The sequence below is a fragment of the Chiloscyllium punctatum genome, chromosome 12 (assembly GCF_047496795.1).
Source record: "Chiloscyllium punctatum isolate Juve2018m chromosome 12, sChiPun1.3, whole genome shotgun sequence".
In the NCBI taxonomy this organism is placed as follows: Eukaryota; Metazoa; Chordata; class Chondrichthyes; order Orectolobiformes; family Hemiscylliidae; genus Chiloscyllium; species Chiloscyllium punctatum.
The window spans coordinates 9,928,879-9,948,285 of record NC_092750.1 but is presented as its reverse complement, the minus strand read 5'-3'; the positions used below and the strand labels follow the sequence as shown (position 1 = coordinate 9,948,285).

Genomic DNA, 19,407 nt, shown 5'->3' with positions numbered 1-19,407 from the left:
GTATATTGGTCTCCAATCTCTGTGGAGATATTGTCATGGAAATTACAGACATTAAGCATAAACAACACACTGTTTGGTCCACTACTCCAGTGCTAGCTCTTTCAAAGAACAAAGCACTTTGTTTCAAGCTTCTGCTTTCTATATACTGCCATGTAAGCTCCTTGTCCACAATCCTTTTTGAAATCATTAATGGAATCATTTCCATTTTCTGATAGAGCCTGACAGTTTGCATCATATCTGTTAGGAAGGATTGGCATTTTTTCAAGGAGTATTGGAGATGTGACCACCCCTTCCCCCAAAATGCAGTTAAAACCCCTTCCTCATTAGTAACCCTGGCCCCAAAGCCCCCTCCTTCCAGCATCCTGGCATCGAGATTGGCTAAGGCCATTTTTTCAAAGAATTGAAAGTCCAGGGAATTCCGAAGACTGCTGAGAGAAGAAATTCTCTGTCTCACCTTGGAAATTCTCCCCATTGTCTCACTTGGGATTGTTTTGAAACTGTGCTCCTGAGTTCTAGATTTACGAGCAACAGTAGGTGGGGGTCTGGTCAGGTCAGGTTGGACGAATAATCCAGAGTTCCACACCATTGCTCTGAGTATGTGGGTTCAAGTCCCACTACAACAGATAGTTTCATGGTCACTATTGCTAAAATTAGACTATCATTGATTACCATTAAAAACTCATCTAGTTCACTAATGTCCTTTCGGGAAAGAAATCTTACCTGACCTACATGTGACTCCAGACCAACAGTAATAGCATCAACTGTTAATTGCTATCTGAAAGCTGTAGCAACCCACAAGGAGTAACTAAGGATGGGGAATGTGTGCTGGACTTGCCAGTATCAGTACATCCCCTGAACCAATAGTTTTTTAAAAATGTCAAGTTGTTTGGAATTATGATCATCTTTCATTCTGCTAAACCCCAGTGGGTATAGGCTCAGTGTACTTAATTATTCCTCATTCCAGTAGATCTTTTCAGAACTGTATCCAATGCAGGTATCTCTTCTCTTCAATTGTAGAGTAAAGGTTTATGTATAGTTTTACGCTAAGAATAGCTACTGAGCATGTGCAGAAGGAACTTTAGTGGGATCGCATGGAGCTGGGACTCAAATTTGTCAGGTTCCATCCACATCCTTTTTTACTATTCCCAGTACGTAGCTATGTTCAGTAAAGCCTGTTGATGTTCACATACCAAGGATCATTTAGTAGCACTTGCCACCTCTACCACCTAGAAGGGTGAGGGCAGCAGATACACTGGAACACCCACTCCTTGCAAGTTCCCCTTCCAGCAACTCACATCCTGAGTTGGAAATAAGGAACAAAGAACAATACAGCACAGGAATAGGCCCTTCGGCCTTCCAAGCTCGTGCCAATACATTACTGTTCCTTCACTGTCAGTGGATAAAAAATCCGAGAAGTCTGTTTCGAACAGCATTGCAGGAGTCCCTACGACACAGGCAAGAGGAAGTACGAGATAATTGGGGATGAGACACTATAGGACGCACATCTCATGAATGAATACAATAGAAACTGCTGTGAGTGTAGACCTGATCGTACAGAGTCATAGAGCTGTGCAGTACGGTAACAGACCCTTCCATCCAACTCGTCCAAGCCAACCAGATATCCTAAATAAATCTTAGTCCCATTTGCCAGCATGTGGCCCATATCACTCCAAACCCTTCCTATTCATATACCCATCCAGATACCTTTTAAATGTTATAACTGTATCAGCCTCCACCACTGTCTTTGGAAGTTCATTCCATACACTCACCACTCTCTGCATGAAAACGTTGTTCCTTAGGTCCCTTTTAATCTTTCCCCTCTCACCTTGAAGCTTTACCCTCTAGTTCTGGACTCCCCCACCCCAGGGAAGAGACTTTATCTATTTATCCTCTCCATGCCCCTCATGAGTTTATAAACCTCTGAAAGGTCACCCCTCAGCCTCCGATGCTCTAGGGATAACAGCCCCAGCCTATTCAACCTGTCCCTGTAGCTCAAACTCTCCAACCCTGGTTACATTCTTGTAAATCTTTTCTGAACCTTTCAGGTTTCACAACATCTTTCCGAAAGGAGGGAGACTACAATTACATGTCACATTCCAGTAGTGCAATGACATAAGTAAGAAGTAATCTATGTATGGTCTCACCAAATCCAGTACCACAACACCATGGGCTGTGTGGTGTTTGTTTCTGATTTTTTGAGAGCAAACTGCAAAGTTTCTTGCCATCCCATTTCCGTTGAAGCTGTTTGGTCACAAGGGATGGTGGTATGAAGGACCCATTGAGTTTGGTTGGAGTTCTGATTGTGGAAAGTCTTCAATCTCATCAAGAGCTAATACTACCCCCTTCCCATTCATTGAAGTCAGTGCCAGGGCTATGGGTATGGGTGTGTGAAATTAGCAGAGGATCATTTACCTTCAAGGTGAGGATTCAAGTCTGACCAGACCGATAGATGAATCTTCTCAGAACTACCAAGGGAATTCAGTTGGGTTTGGTTCAATAGAGTCCCTGTTGACCATGTGCATTAACATTAACCAGAGTGAGAAATTTGACAAAGGACTCTCTGAAGCAAGTTCTAAAGGCAATTGATACTTGAAGAGAGTAGACGAGCGATGGATAGAAAATTCGGGAAGAGTAGCTTGCTGGGCTGTATGGCCTTTGGCTCTTTTGAAATATCAGCTGTTTCTTTGTCTTAAAACAACCTTTTCTTTCCCAAGAATCGCTTGCGGGTCGTGTGACGAACCTTCACGTCATTGAAACGCAGAGCTCCCGGATTCGAGTCAGCTGGGTTGGATTTGCTACGGCAACGGCATACAGGGTCACATGGCGCCGTGCTGATGGTGGGTATCCTGTTGTTTTTGCTGTTGCGGGTTGGTCAATATCGTGAGGGTCCTGTGTGGACCATGTGAAGACCTTCAGCCCTGTAGTGGCTTGGCTCCGATTTGTTCGCTGAGTCACATCGGGTTTACAACATGGAAAGAGGCCATTCGGTCCAACTGGTCTGTGTACCATTTATGGTAGATACTAGGGCCTCATCCCAAACCTGTTTCATCTAATCCTATTGGTACATCCTTCTATAATAACAAAACACTACAAGTGCTGGGAGTCTGGAATAAAAGTGTTGGAAAATCTCCACAGGCCGGGCCACATCCATGGAGAGAGGAACAGCGTGACCATCGTAAATTGTATAATTTTGAAGTGTCATTTTTGTTTCAAAAACTCTATTTTTCACTTTTCGCAGATGCTGATGGTGAGTTTTTCCAGAGCGTGTGGTTTTTCTTTTAGCATAACCTTCTTTCACTTCCTCCCTCATGGAATTATCAGTCACCTCCCCTCAGTGCTACCTCAGAGAGATGATGGCCTCATGGTATTATGGCTGGCCTATTCATCCAGGGACCAGGTAATGTTCTGGGGACCTGGGTTTGGATCCCACCATGGAGATGGTGAAACTTGAGTTCAGTAAATGGTGACTGTGGGGGAGATTCCATCTGGTTCACTAATACCCTTCCCTGGTTTGACCTGTATGGGAGTCCTGACCCACAGCAATGTTGTGACTCCTAACTAACCTGCGGGCAACAAATACTGGTCTATCCAATGACCCTCTAATCCTGTGAATGAATTGATAAAACAAAAGTCCTGACTTCTGAGGAAGAGCCACTAGACCCAAAGGTTGACACTGCTTTCTCTCTACAGATTCAGCCAGACCTGCTGAGCTTCTCCAGCAATTTTGTTTTTGTTTCTGATTTCCAGTACCTGCAATTCTTTCAGTTTTTGTTTACAAATAACTCACCTTGACCACACTGTATGGGAACAAGCCCCACATTTGCACATTGTCTACATGAAGAGGAATTTCTCAAGGCCACGTTTGATTTATTAAAATGGCTAAATTATGCTCATAGTTTTGGTCTCCGAAAGAGGTGGAAACCTTTTTTTACACAAACTTCTTTTTATTCATTTGTGGGATATGGATGTCACAGGCTGACCAGCATTTACTACTCACCCCTACTTGCCCTTGAAGAGACTTTAAAGTAGTTGCTACAACTGAATGGCTTGCGAGGCCATTTTACAAGGCAATTGAGAGTCCACCACATTGCTGTGGGTCTGGAGTCACGTGAAGTCCAGACCAGGTAAGGATGGCAGACTTATTTCCCTCCTGAAGGTTATCAGTGAACCAGATGGGTTTTCCAACAACAATGGTTTCATGGTCATCATTAGATTCTTAATTCCAGATTTTTTTTTGTTGAATTCAAATATCCCCATCTGCCATGGTGGGATTCAAACCCAAGTCCCCAGAATGTTAACTGATTTTGTTAAACCCTTTTATTCCTAAAGACCTCTGTTTATAGTCTTCTTTTGAGAGAAAATTACTTCTGTCTGTCCTGCCTTTTCATACTGAGTACGTCCTCTGTTCTCATTTACATATCAATGATTTGAATGAGGGAATTGAATATTTGTCACCAAGTTTACATTGGGAAGGCAAGTGGTGTGGTTGAGACAAAGAATCTACAGAGGGTTATAGATAGGTTAAAGAGTCTACAGAGGGTTATAGATAGGTTAAGTGAGTGGGCAGAGACTTGGCATCTGGAATACGATGTGGGAAACGGTGAGGTTCTGAGATGAATATTGGAGGTGATTATTATTTAAATGGAGAAGGACTGCATAAAGCTACAGAACAAGGGATATTGGTGTCCTCATCCAGGCATGCTAAAGTATTAGTGAAACAACTCCAAGGAGGCAGGTGGTATCCCATCACCAAGTCACCCTTTGTTTACATGTGCATTGTATGTGGGCTCCGAACAGCCAGCTCAGAGCCAGAACGTAGAATATCTTGTTTATGCCTGTCAGCCAGGGCTCCCTGATTGGCCCAGGATAGCAGCCCCAATCACATAGTCAGTGAGATCTACCTGGACCTGGTTCCAATCCCTGCAACTATCATCTAAATTCAATTGGGTAATAGAGGAGACAAATAGAATATTGGCATTTATTTCAGAAGGAATGGAGTATGAAAACAGGAAGTTGTGCTAAATCTATCCAAGGTACAAGTCAGACCAAAACTGGAACACTGTGAACAGTTTTGGGGTCCCTTATCTAAGGAAGGATTTACTGGCATTAGAGACACTTCAGAGAAGGTTCACTTGGACTGATACCAGATATGGAGGAGTGTTTTATGAGGAGAGGCTGAGTAGATTGGGCCTGGAAAAATGAGAGGAGACCTTATTGAAAAGTTCTTTGGGGACTTGACATGTTCAATGCAGAGAGGTTGTTTAAGCTTGAGGGAGAGTCTAGGGACAGAGGGCAGAACCTCACAATTAGGGCTTGCACATTTAAGACAGAAATGAGGAGGAATTTCTTCTCAGTGGGTAGTGAATCTGTGGAATCTCTCAGAAACCTGCCGAGGTTGGGTTATTCTGTATATTAAGAGCTAAGGTAGACAGATTTTTAATCAATAAGGGAAACAAAGGTGATTGAGAAAAAACAGGAATGTGGAGTTGAGGAATCATCAGATCAACCATGATCTCATTGAATGATGGAGCAGACTTGATGGGCCAAATGGCCTTCCTCTGCTCCTCCATCTGCTTCCATCTAGGTTACTCTTTGTGTATGCTCAAGGCCTTGAGTCAATCTGCCCGATATTTCTAACCATTTTCCAGTAACTGTTCTTCATAGATGAGCCTTGAGAGATCTTCATTGTCTTTATAATTAATAAGTGTCACCTTCAGAGAAAATCGAAAAACTGAAGCCAGAATATGTTTTGTCTCGGTGTTGAGTCTTTATTGGTGTTTTCTTGACCTTTGATGTGAGGATAAATTATTAAAACTTGAGACTCAGAGAGTTGGCAACACACCTGGGGAGATAGGATTGTTATGGTAATTTCACTGGGCTAGCAATCCAGAAGCTAGTGCTCTGGGACTACAGGTTCATATCAACCATAGCTGCTGGTGGTATTTAAATGCAGTTTATAAATCTGGAAAATGAAGATATTCGCAGTGAGATAACTCTGAAGCTATCAATGATTTCTGTAAAAAACCCATCTAGCCAGAGCATTGAGTATGGGAGTTGCGTCTGTAGAGGACATTGGTTCGGCCGCTTTTGGAATATTGCGTGCCATTCTGGTCTCCTTCCTATCTGAAGGATATTGTGAAACTTGAAAGGGTTCAGAAAAGATTTAAAAGGATGTTGCCAGGGTTAGCTGTAGAGAGAGGCTGAATAGGCTGGGCTGTTTCCCTGGAGTGTCGGAGGCTGAGGGGTGACCTTATAGGGGTTTATAAAATCATGAGGGGCATGGATAGGTTAGACAAAGTCTTTTCCCTTGGGTGGGGGAGTTCAGAACTAGAGGGCGTAGGTTTAGGGTGAGAGTGAGAAGATTTAAAAGGGACCTAAGGGACAACTTTTTTACGCAGAGGGTGGTACGTGTATGGAATGAGCTGCCAGAGGAAGTGGTGGAGGCTGGTACAATTACAAAATTTAAAAGGCATCTGGATGTGTATATGAATAGGAAGGGTTTGGAGGGATATGGGTCAAATGCTGACAAATGGGACTAGATTAATTTAGAATATCTGGTTGACATGGATGAGTTGGACGGAAGGATCTGTTTCCGTGTTGTACAGCCATGTGATTCTATGGCTCTATAATTCAATAATGTCCTTTTGGAAAGGAAATCTGCTGTCCCGACTTGGTGTGACTGACAGGCAATCCCAATGTGAGTGATTCTTAACTGCCCTCTGAAATGATTATGCAAGAAACTAGTTCACAGGCATTAAATGCTGATCTTGTCCGCAATCTCCACAAACTCTGACGTACTGAAGTTCAAAGTCTAATTTTAGGAAGTTCTCCTTTGAAGTTAAGAAGAAGTTTCCATTCTCAAATTGGCGCCTTTTAATTATCTCCAATGTTGATTATTCCTAATATTATTTAGGGTGGAAGGGTGGAAGGTATAGGGGAGATGTCAGGGGTGGGTTCTTTACCCAGAGAGTGGTGGGGGCATGGAATGCGCTGCCCGTGGGAGTGGTAGAGTCAGACTCATTGGCGACCTTTAAGCGGCATTTGGATAGGTACATGGATGGGTGCTTAATCTAGGATAGAAGTTCGGCACAACATCGTGGGCCGAAGGGCCTGTTCTGTGCTGTATTGTTCTTTGTTCTATGTTATCCCCAATGTTAATGATCCCTAATGTTAATGATGCCAAATGTTGAATATCCCTAGAGTTAATGATCCCCAATATTAATGATCCCCAATGTTGAAATCCCTAGTGTGAATGATCCCCAATATTAATTATCCCTAATGTTGAATATCCCTGTGTGAATGACCCCAAATGTTAATTATCCCTAATGTTGCATGTAACTAGTGTTTATGATCCCTAATGTTATTTATTCCCAATGTTACTGATCCCCAATGTTAATTGCTCCCCCAATGCTAGCTATACTTTCAGCTCCTTGAGTCCTCAGTATTGAAGAATGGGAATGAATTTGTTAATTTTAGTTCGAGTTTGTGGATGATCTGAAACTTGGAGACATTGTACACTGTGAGGACGACAGTGAGAAACTCCAAAAGGACATTGACAGGTTGGTGGAGTGGGTGGATAGGCGGCAGATGAGGTTCAATGTGGAGAAGTATGAAGTAACGGCTTATGGTAGGAAGAACACACTCAGACAGAAGGCAATAGGAGGTGCAGGACCAGGGGGACCTGGGTCTATAAGTGCACAGATCACTGGAGTAAAGAGCGCCGTTAATAAAGTATAGTGTTCTCAGCTCTATGTAGAGACATAGAGTACAAGAACAAGGATGTTGAACTTGAATAACATACTTCTTAGACCTCAGCTGGAGTAATGTATAGAGGTGTGGGTGTCACATTACAGGGAAGATGTGGGCACACTTGGAGAGAGTGCAGAAGTGGTTTACCAGAATGGTTGCAGGGATGAGAAACTTCAGTGATGAGGCTAGATTGGAGAGGTTGGAGCTGTTCGTCCTCGAGAGGAGAAGGCTCAGAGGAGATTCAACAGAGGTTTGCAAAATCGTGAGGGCACTGGAGAGAGGACATAGAGAGAAACTAATCCTGCTCCGACAAGGACAAAGAACCAGAGAGCACGGAATTAAAATGATTCACAAAGGGAGCGAATGTGATGTGAAAAAAAAATCTTCTTCCACTGAATGTGTAACTCTGGTCTGGATTGGCCTGCTTAGAATTAAAACTTTGAAGAGAATGTTGGATGATTATTTGAAAGGAAATAACATATAAGGGTATGGGGAAAGCCCATCTGGTTCACTCATGTCCTTCAGGGAATGAAATCTGCCTTCCATACCAGGTTTGAACTATACGTGACTCCAGGCCCACAACAATGGGGTTGACTCTTAACCACTGTCTGAAATGGTCTGGTAAGGCCCATGGTTCATGGCAAATGAGGGATGGGCAACAATCCTGGCCTTCTCCACAACATAATAGTGGAGACAGAGATGCAGCAGACTCAGACAGTTCGGGAGAGCCTACCATAAGAGATTAACCTCTACAATGCAAGGTAGAACCCAGGCCCATAGACAGCAGGATCTACGGGAACAGAATTACACAATGTCAAGTCTGAAGGAACAGCACATTCCATGGAGACAGGAGCTTGGCAAAAAACAGCTAAACTTTGAAATTCCTCACCAAACCCCTGCATCCCTCTGCCTCTCACTTTGTCACTTCTTAAAACTTGCTGTCAACCTATCTCTTTGTGTGGGCTCATAAAACCATAAGACATAGGAGCAAAAATTAGGCCATTCAGCCCATCGAGCCTGCTCCGCCATTCCATCATGGCTGATAGGTTTCTCAACCCCATTCTCCCACTTTCTCCCCATAACCCTTGATCCCCTTGACAATCAATAAACTACCTATCTCAGTCTTAAATATACTCAATGACCTGGCCTCCACAGCCTTCTGTGGCAATGAATACCATAGATTCCCCACTCTCTGGCTGAAGAAGTTTCTTCTTATCTCCATTTTAAAAGGTCTTCCCTTTACTCTAAGGCTGTGCCCTCAGATCCTAGTCTCTCCTACCAATGGAAACATCTTCCCAACATCCACTCTGTCCAGTCTATTCATTATTCTATGTTTCAATTAAATTCCCCCTCAACCTTCTAAACTCCATTGACTATAGACCCAGAGTCCTCAAATGTTCCTCTTATGTTAAGCTTTTCATTCCTGGGACCATTCTTGTAAACCTAATGTCAGATGTTGTGTGATAATCTCTCTTCTAAAGCACCTTGGGTTAGTTTGCCACATTGTTACGAATGCAGCTCGATGTTCCTGTGTGCTCAGGTCTCCATCTTATTTGTTTGCCCCTCAGGTGTCAAGGACAGTCGGATTCTGAACAGAGATATCACCACCTTCGATATTGAGGGGTTGCAGCCCAACACTATGTACGCGATTGAAGTCTCGGGACTGGTTGGATCCAGAGAGGGAAACGTCATGACAGTGACTACAAAGACCAGTGAGTGTTGGCACAGAGTTCCTAGCCCCTTCATTGACTATATCACCATAGGGACTCATTTGGGCCATTATTACTTTTTGGTGACTTTTATGTACCTTCACATTAAGTGGTGCCCTTTTTAGTTAACTGATTCACAGGATGTGGGCATCGCAGATCACACTGGTATTTATTGCCCGTCCCTAGTTACCCTTTGAGAAGGTGGGGGTGAGCTGCCTTCTTGAACAGCTGCAGTCCACCTGCTGTGGGTTGATCCACAATGCCCTTAGGGAGGGAATTCCAGGATTTTGACCCATCAACAGTGAAGGAACGGTGATGTATTTCCAAGTCAGAATGGTGAGTAGCTAAGAGAGGAACTTGCATGGGACGGTGTCCCCGTGTATCTGGTGTCCTTGTCCTTCTAGATGGAAGTGGTTGTGGGTTTGGAAGGTGTTGTGAAGGAGTCTGGGTGAGATGCTGCAGTGCATCTTGTAGATGGAACACACTGTGAGTCAGTAGTGAAGGGAGTGCATATCGAAAGTGGTGGTTGTGATGCCAGTCAAGTGGGCTGCTTTGTCCTGGATGGTGTGGAGCTTCTTGAGTGTTGCACCCACCCAGACAAGTGAGGACTGTTTCATCACACTCCTGACTTGTACCTTTTGGTGGTGGGCAGACTTTGGGGAGTCAGGAGTGGAGTCATTTGCCATAGTATTCCTAGCCTCTGACTGCTATTGCAGCCATTGGATTTATATCGCTAGTCCAGTTCGGTTTCTTGTCAATGGTAGCCCCAGAATGTTGAATGTGAAAGATTAGTGATGACAATGATTGCATGTCAAGGGCATGTCGACTTGATGGAACACTTCTCATTTTGAGCGCTATATGTCAGTGTACAGTTGAGGGAGAGTGTCATCAGACTGGGTCAGAAGATCATGGTTCAAGCCCCACCTGCTCCAAAGGTGTGTCATAATGTGTCTGAACAGTTTGATTAAAAATATCGAGAATTGTCAGAACGGGAGCTGTGAGCAGCTTTCAAAAGAGAACCGGATAAATACATGAAAAGATTGTTATGGAATTGGGACCAACTGGACAGTTTAAATCATAAAAGCCCCACTGTGAGGAAGCAGGCCATTCGGCCTATCAGGGCCACACCAACCCTCAGAGCATCCCGCCCAAACTCAATACCCTCTACCCTATCCCTGCAACCCATGGCTAACCCATCCCTGGACACTGAGGCAATTTCCCATGGCTAATCCGCCTGTGCAGCTTTGGGAGAATACTGGAGCACCCAGAGGAAACCCATGCAGACACAGGGAGAATGTGCAAACTCCACACAGACAGCCGCCCGACGCTGGAATCGAACCCGGGTCGTGAGGCAACAGTGCTAGTTCTGTCAAAGTTATGATTGGACAAATAGCAGGGTACAATTCCAAAGGTGCCTGCACTTTCCTCCAGCAATCTGCAGCACCCTCGGTCTGAAATCTCTCAGCTAAGAAAGGTCTGGCCTCTTTCCATAATCCTCACTAGTCTCCCAGGGTGAGAATCTCAAGGGTGTTAGGGATGTGCAGATCATGTTACCTTTGCCACCAACGTGAAAACAGAACAGTGCATACATGACACAACCAGTATTGGCCTTTATAACAGCCTGAGAGCCCTTACCTTTGGGGGCAGTGGCCTCTCCTCTCTCCCCTGTCGACAGGTGAGAGACTCCTCCAGGGATGGGCCCCCACCCCAGGGTTTATTTGGATACGACCTGGACAGGGGCTGGGGTCTGGTCGGAGGGGACTGAATGGGGAATGTGATCACGCTTCTGGTGCCACGTAAAATTAAAAATTCTGTGACTTAATGGCAAATGCATTTCTGTGTCCTTTCACAAAAAGATCCCATTGTTGGCGATGTGACCAATGTACGAGTGACTGAAGCTCGGCGAAACATGCTCCGGATCACGTGGACTGGAGTAGGCAGGGCGTCTGCATATAAAATCACGTGGAAAAGTGCGGATGGTGAGTTTCTCTGGGATTTGACCATATTCTGAAATGTACACCTTGTGTGGGAAGATACAAGAGGATTCTTATCTGGTCTGGCATATATGTGACTCCAATCCCACGCCAATGTGGTTAACTTTCCAGTTCCCTCTGTGGAAACTCACTCTCTCTCTTTCTGGTCTTCAACTTCAACCTGTAAACATGTGTTCCATTTATACTGGGTTTTTAAAGGGGGAGGGGGTTGCTTATTGGGACTGTTGTGTATATTCGGAACTGCATAATTAAGTCTAGTTTGGATACAGACTGAGTTGTGCAGAGGTTCTTTATTCTGATCTTTGTGTTTCATTGTGTCATTTTGTGAATAGAGTGTTGTCTGTGGGGTGGCATGCTGGCACAGTGGTTAGCACCGCTGTCTCATAGCAGCAGGGTCCCAGGTTCAATTCCAGCCTCTGTGTGGAGTTTGCACACTCTCCCCATGTTTGTGTGGGTTTCCTCCCACAATCCAAAAGATGTGCAGGCCAGGTGAATTGGCCATGCTAAAATGCCCATAGTGTTAGGCACATTAGTCAGAGGGAAACGGGTCTGGGTGGATTATTCTTTGGAGGGTCGGTGTGGACTGGTTGGGCCAAAGGGCCTGTTTCCACACTGTAGGGAATCTAATCTAATAAAAAAGTGTAGTAGTCAACTTAGCTCCCTCACTCTGGGTAATTTTCACTGTACACTTACCGAAACAAATTGCAAAGTTATGGTCTGAGCTGTCTGCTGAAGAATGTTTTGAGTGGTCTGGCCTAGTCCATAACACTGAACCTCCTGTTTCAACTTAAGTTAAAGGGGACATTTAAAGCATCTGTAGAGTTCAACCGTCATGAGATTTGTGATGTTGTTCTCTATTAAAAATATAATTATTATACATACATTACAAACACATATATTGCTGCTTTTACAGTAGAGATTTTGTTTGTTATTTCAGGAGTTGAGGAGAGTGATACGGTGAGTGGCGATGTCAAATCATTTAACATCCAGAAGTTAAAGCCCAACACTGCGTACGCAGTCAGAATCACTCCGATCGTTGGGAATAGAGAAGGAAATCCTGCCACTATTATGACAAAGACCGGTGAGTATCTGGTAATGATTGTAAAATTGTGAATGGGTGTGGGGAACAGAGATGGAAAAAAAAAATACACTAAACATGATCCATTTCAGGAAGGAGCAAGATCAGGAAAAAAACAAACGTAGAAGATAAATGCAGGTCTTTTAAATTAAAGCGACTGTGTTTCTTCAGAAGAAAATACAGTGAATAGAGTACAGGGAAGAAATGGAATGTTAACTTTAGTTCCTAAGGGATTACTGTGTAAGAGAGAAGTGACCTTACTCTTATTAGCACAGATGGGGTGACAGGGATGTAGGAGGAGAAAGTGAGGACTGCAGGTGCTGGAGATCAGAGCTGAAAATGTGTTGCTGGAAAAGCGCAGCAGGTCAGGCAGCATCCAAGGAACAGGAGAATCGACGTTAAAGCCCTTCTTCAGGGGTGTAGGTAATGTCACCGGGTGTGCAATTTAGAACGTCTAGCTAATTTTCTGGGGACCAGGGTTCAAATATCACCACAACAGATAGTGAAGTTTGAATTTGATTTTGGAAAATATCTGGGATCCCCCCCACCCCCAAAAAATAATCAGACAATGATCATGTCTTAATAATAGGGTCATACAGCACAGAAACAGGCCTTTCTGTCTAACCAGTCCTTACCAATCATAATCCCAAACTGCATTTGGCCCATATCCTTACAAACATGTTTTTATTCATGTCTGTTAATTGTTGTAACTGTACCCACATCCACCATTTCCCCGGAAGTTCGTTCCTCACACAAACCACCCTCTATTCAAACAAGTTGCCTCTCATGTCTTTTTAAAATCTTTATGTCACCTTAAAAATGTGCCCCCTAGTCTTGAAATCTCCTACTCTCGGGACAAGACAGCAGCCCTTCACCTTATCTATACCCCTCATGATTTTATTAACCTCTGTAAGGTCACCCTGCAACCTCCTACACTCCAGTGAAAAAAAGTCCCAACCTAATTCAAACCCTCCAGTCCTGGCAATATCACAGTAAATCTCTTCTGAACACTCTCCAGCTTAATAATATTAAGTCTTGATTATTGTTCAAAAACTCATCTACTTCCATAATGTCCTTGAAGGAAAGAAATTTGTCATCCAGACCTGGGCTGACCTAGATGTGACTCCAGACCTACAATATTGTTGTCTCTCAAGTGGACATTAGGGATGGACAATGCATGCTGCTTTGGTCACTGAAACCCATATCCCACGAAGGAATAAAGGCACAGCGTTGATGAGACCATGCTCGAAGCACTCTGTGCAGTTTGGATCTCGATGAATGCTTCACAAAGTGCTGGTTGCAAGGCCGCAGTCTTGAGGCAGTGAGCCCTCAGGTTTCTGTGGTACTCGGACCGTGTTATAACAGCTGTACATCCCACTCTTGTCAGCTCTCACGGGGGCACCTCTCCAATTTTCAAGCCTCGAAATCGGGCCACAGTGGGAAGGTGTTTGGAAAGCTTTCCCTTAATTTGAGGATAACAACATTTCCCTCGACTAATTTCTGGGTTAACAGATGAGGATGAACTGAGTGGGCTAGATGTATCTTCTCTGGAGTTTGGATGATGAGAGGTAACCTCATAGAGATTTATTAAATCACGAGTGGCATAGATAAGGTGAATAGCCAAGGTCCTTACCCTAGTATAGGGGAGTCCAAAACTAGAGGGCATAGGTTAGGGCGAGAGGAGAAAGATTGAAAAGGGTGCTAAGAGGCAAAGTTTTCACACAGAGGGTGTTGTGTGTATGGAACAGTCTGGAAGAGGAAGTGATGGAAGCTGGTACAGTTGCAACATTTAAAAGGCATCTAGATGGGTAAATGAACAGAAAGGTTTCAGAGGGAAATGGGCCAAACGCAGGCAAATGAGAGTAGTTCAATTTAGGAAACCTAGGAGAAAGTGAGGACTACAGATGCTGGGGATCAGAGTTGAGAGTGTGGTGCTGGAAAAGCACAGCAGGTCAGGCAGCATCCGAGAATTGGCAATTTGGTTATAAGCCCTTCATCAGGAATGAGGTTTGTGGGCCGGGGCTGAGAGATAAATGGGAGGCGATTTGGGCTGGAGGGAAAGGTAGCAGGGAATGCAATAGGTAGATGAAGGTGAGGGAAAAGGTGATAGGTCGGAGAGGAGGGGGGAGTGGATAGATGGGAAAGATGATGGACAGGTCAAGAGGGCAATGCCGAGTTGGAGGCTTGGGACTGGGATAAGGTGGGGGAGGGGAAATGAGGAAAGTGGTGAATCCTGTGTGGTTGTAGGGTCCCAAGGTGGAAGATGAGGTGTTCTTCCTCCAGGCATCGGGTGGTTAGAGTTTGGCGATGGAGGAGGCCCAGGACCTGCATGTTCTTGGTGGAGTGGGAGTGGGAGTTGAAATGTTTAGGAAACTTGGTCAGCACAGAAAAGTTGGGTTGAAGGGTCTGTTTCTGTGCTGTATCACTCTGTGATTCTATGACTTTAAGAGGTAATCTGACTGAAACTGGCTGGGGAGTCCACAACATAGGATCACAAGCTTTGAAGAAGATTTTTGCCTTTTAGGACTGAGTTGGGGAGAGATTTCTTTACTAAGAGGCTTGTCAATCTGTGGAATTCTCTGATCAAGAGAGAAGTGATGCTAAATTGTTGAATACTATTGTGGAGGCGCAGAGTTGTACAACATGGAAATGGACCCTTCGGTCCAACTTGTCCATGCTTCCAGATATCCTAAATTAATCTAATCCTTTTTGCCAGCATTTGGCCCATATCCCTCTAAACTCTTCCTATTCATATACCCATCCTGATGCCTTTTAAATGCTGTAATTGTACCAGCCTCTGCCACATCCTCTGGCACCTCATTCCATTTACACACCACCCTCTGCGTGAAAAAGTTGCCCCTCAGATCCCTTTTAAATCTCTTCCGTCTCACCTTAAACCTATGCCCAGTTAAAGAAGAGGTCAATAGTTATGGGATTTGGGGATGGTGCGAGAAGATAGAATTAGGTAGAAGATGAACCACAACCTTGCTGAATTACAAAAGAGAATTCAATGGGCCTTATGGCCTATTCAAGCTCCTGCTTTTTATGTTCTTGTGTCTGAAAGCCATTTTGAATTTGATTGCATGCGTTAGGATCAGGTTGGAACGATGAAATGCTTTGATAGCAGCTTGATATGCATGCTTTTGGTGACCCGTTCTGTTGTCACAGCATCCAAAGAGGGCCAGATAGCCGGGGTCAGCGACGTGCGTGTGCTCGAAGCTCGTAGTGATGTCCTGCGCGTGTCTTGGGTCGGTGTTCATGAAGCCACATCTTACCGCATCAGTTGGAAACGCAGTGATGGTGGGTCTGTTTATGTGAAATTGGGGAAGGATTTTAAATCCGTGTTGATGGTCATGAAACCGCTCAGTCATCTTCAAAACCCACTGAGTCCTTTAGGGGAGGAAATCTGCCATCCTTACCCAGTCTGATTTCAGACCTGCAGACATGTAGTTGACTTTTAGTTGCCACCTGAAGTAGCCTCCCATGACACTCAAGAACTGGCTCATCACCAACTTCTCAAAGTAGGGAGTTGGACTTTTAATGCTGAATTTGCCAGTCATATTCCAGTAAATAAAAAAAAACATTCATGTCCCAAGTGACTGATGTAACCCAAAACTAAGATCTAAAGGTCCCTGGTTCATTCCTGGTTTCGGCAAAATAGGCTTTTTGTTTGGCACCATAGTCTGTCAGTGGTTGGCACTGCAGCCTCAGCGCCAGGGACCCGGGTTCGATTCCAGCCGCGGGCGACTGTCTGTGTGGAGTTTGCACATTCTCCCTGTGTCTGTGTGGAATTCCCCCGGGTGCTCCGGTTTCCTTCCACAATCCAAAGATGTGCAGGCCAGGTGAATTGGCCGTGTTAAATTGTGCATGTGTTCAGGAATGTGTAGGTTAGGTGCATTAGTAAGGGGTAAATGTAGAGCAGTAGGGGAATGAGTCTGGGTGGGTTACTCTTCAGAGGGTCTGTGTGGATGTGCTGGGCCGAAGGGCCTGTTTTCACACAGTAGGGATTCTATGATTCCAACAACATACATGGATTGGCCATGAGAAGGTACCCTGTAGTATCCAGGCTAGGTGGGTTTGCCAGGGAAATGTGGGGGTATGGATCTGGGTGAGGTGCTCTTCAGGGGGTTGGTGCAGACCCGATGGGCCAAATGGCCTTTTCTTGCACTGTAGGGATTCTGTGATAAAATAGCTAGTTAGGAGATGGTTGAGACTGAAGATCTAAAGGGTCCCTGGGTTTTGGCAAAATAAACAGTATCTTTTTAGATTAGATTACTTACAGTGTGGAAACAGGCCCTTCAGCCCAACAAGTCCACACCGACCCACAACCATTCCCCTACATTTACCCCTTCACCTGACACTATGGGCAATTTAGCACAGCCAATTCACCTGATCTGCACATTTTTTGGATTGTGGGAGGAAACCAGAGTACCCGAAGGAAATCCGCACAGAGAACGTGCAAACTCTACACAGACAGTTGCCTGAGGCAGGAGTTGAACCCGGGTCTCTAGTGCAGTGAGGCAGCAATGCTAACCACTGCACCACTGTACCTTTCTATTTCAGTGATGTAGGGAAGGCAGCGGCTTAGTGGTATTGTCGCCAGACTATTGATCCTACGACCCACTTGGTATTTTGAGGTCAAAAACAAAAAGTGCTGGAAAAGCTCAGCAGATCTGGCACATCTATGCAGAGAAATCAGAGTTAACATTTCGGGTCTGGTGACCCTTCCTCAGAACTATAGTATTTTTGGGGCCTTGGTTTGAATCCTGATTCGGCAAAAGTTGAATTTGAATTAAATTTGAAAGAAAAGTCTGGAGTTAAGAGTCTAACAATGATCATGAAACCATTGTTGATTGTCGGGAAAAAAAACCCAGCAAGTTCACTCATGACCTTGAGGGAAGAAAACTGCCACCCTTGCCTGGTCTGGCCTACGTGTGACTCCAGACCCACAGCAATGTTTTTGACTCACTGTGCGATGAGTGCAAGCCTAGCCAGTGACGCCCACGTCCTATGAATGAGGTTTTAAGAAAAAACTTGGAACTAGGCAACGCGATTTGATGTTTTCTTTCAATCTGCAGGAGGACCTGAGATCACTAGAGTTGTACCTGGAGACGTAACGACCTTTGACATTGCGGACTTGCAAGGCGGAGTTAATTACCTCGTGAAAGTTGTTGCGTTGATTAGAAATCGAGAAGGACAGCCTGTCACGATTACAGCGACCACTCGTAAGTGTATCAGGGGAAGGATAGTATTGCTCAGCCAGACTATTCTCTATCTCTGGCTGGTTTTATGGGAGCCTCATTTGGCCAATTATCCATGTCCCTGTCCTGTTTTTTCACCATGTCTCTTCTTTTGATGCAAATAATTATTTTCTGTCAGGAAGTGCAATTGTCTCTTCCTTAGCCATTCTCTGACAAAAACACGTGCTGCAGCAACACGGCTTATTAGTTTGATGTGGAGGACTGGGAATGGCACATACATTGTGGGAGGGTGAATCTTGGTTTATTGAGTCTGGAAAGTGAGTGGCTAGGAGATCTTCTTTCAGGAAAACTACAGAAGCTGGGAATTACAGAATTGTAACAGGCACGGATGGAGGCCATTCTGCCCATGGCTCTTCAAACAAATATCATTGTCTCTCGCCAAACTCCTGCCTTCTCCCCATTCCCTTGCACATGATTTTTATCCAAATATTCACCCTTTGAATGTCGCAATTGAACCTACCTCTATCACACAGCTGGGGAGTGTAAAGCACCTTAACTGTTCACTGAGTTAACAATGATCTTCCTCACATCACACTTGCCAGATCACTTTAAATCTATGGCCTGTTGATTCTTTTATGAATGGGACAGCTTCTCCCTATCTGTTCTATCCAGTCCCCTCATGATTTTGAAAACCTCTATCAGATCTCCTCTCAGCCCTCTTCTCTCTAAAGAGAACAGATCCTTCTTCTTCCATCTATCCTCATTACTGAAGTTTCTCAGACCTGGGACCAATCTTATAAAATTACTTCCATGCTCTTGCCAATGTAATCCCATCCTCTCTATAACATAGCATCCAGAACTGGACATGAATTAGATAGGTGATTAAGTTATATTAAATTTTAGTGAAGTCGTAAGAAGGCAAATTTAGGAATCATATCCAACATTTCTGCTTTAAACAGAGTGACTGAGGTATAAACTGAGCAATGAAAGTCAAAATCCAGAAATCTGTTCAGAAAGAATTTGGACTTCTCTGTGCTCGTGAAGTACTTGGGGTGCCATAGGCTTGGTTCTTTAGACTCCAACTATTTCCGATTTATATTACTGCCTTCAATACAGGAACAGAAAGTACAATAGCCACATTTGCAGATGGCACCAAAATGGATGGGAAAGTAAGTTGCAATAAAGACATAAGAAATTTACTAGGGACTGCAGATGCTGGAGATCAGAGTCGAGAATGTGGTGCTGGAAAAGTACAGCCTGTTCCTCAGAGGAACAAGAGAATCGATGTTTCAGGCATAAGCCCTTCATTCCTGATGAAGGGCTTATGCCCAAAACATCGATGCTCCTCAGATGCTGCCTGACCTGCTGTGTTTTTCCAGCACCACATTCTCAAATGAGAAATTTACAAATTAATATGGATTGGCTAGATGAATGGGCTGGGCAGATGGAGTTTAACGTGATAGGTATGAGGTTATCCATTTTGGTCAGAGGAATAGAAAGGCAAGTTATCTAAATGGAGAGAAACTTTAGTGCAGAGGGATCTGAATGTCTTTGTGCATGAATCAAATAATATCTTAGGTGCTGGTGCAGTGGATAATAAGGAAGGAAATGCAATTTTGGTATTTATTACTAAAGGAGCAAAGTATAAAAGTAGGGAAGTGTTGCTGCATCACTGA

General features: G+C 44.2%; 1 protein-coding gene across 3 annotated transcripts in view; it reads left to right on the top strand.

Moving 5' to 3' along the window:
• The window catches only part of col7a1 (collagen, type VII, alpha 1), a 436,569-nt gene that overhangs the window by 150,936 nt on the left and 266,226 nt on the right, over positions 1 to 19,407 (top strand). For all 3 annotated transcript variants that reach the window (XM_072581827.1, XM_072581825.1, XM_072581826.1), the window contains exons 19-24: positions 2,715 to 2,837; positions 9,318 to 9,461; positions 11,315 to 11,437; positions 12,390 to 12,533; positions 15,699 to 15,830; positions 17,609 to 17,755. In XM_072581827.1, the coding sequence (XP_072437928.1) occupies positions 2,715 to 2,837; positions 9,318 to 9,461; positions 11,315 to 11,437; positions 12,390 to 12,533; positions 15,699 to 15,830; positions 17,609 to 17,755 (813 nt within the window). The remainder of the gene's footprint in view (positions 1 to 2,714; positions 2,838 to 9,317; positions 9,462 to 11,314; positions 11,438 to 12,389; positions 12,534 to 15,698; positions 15,831 to 17,608; positions 17,756 to 19,407) is intronic.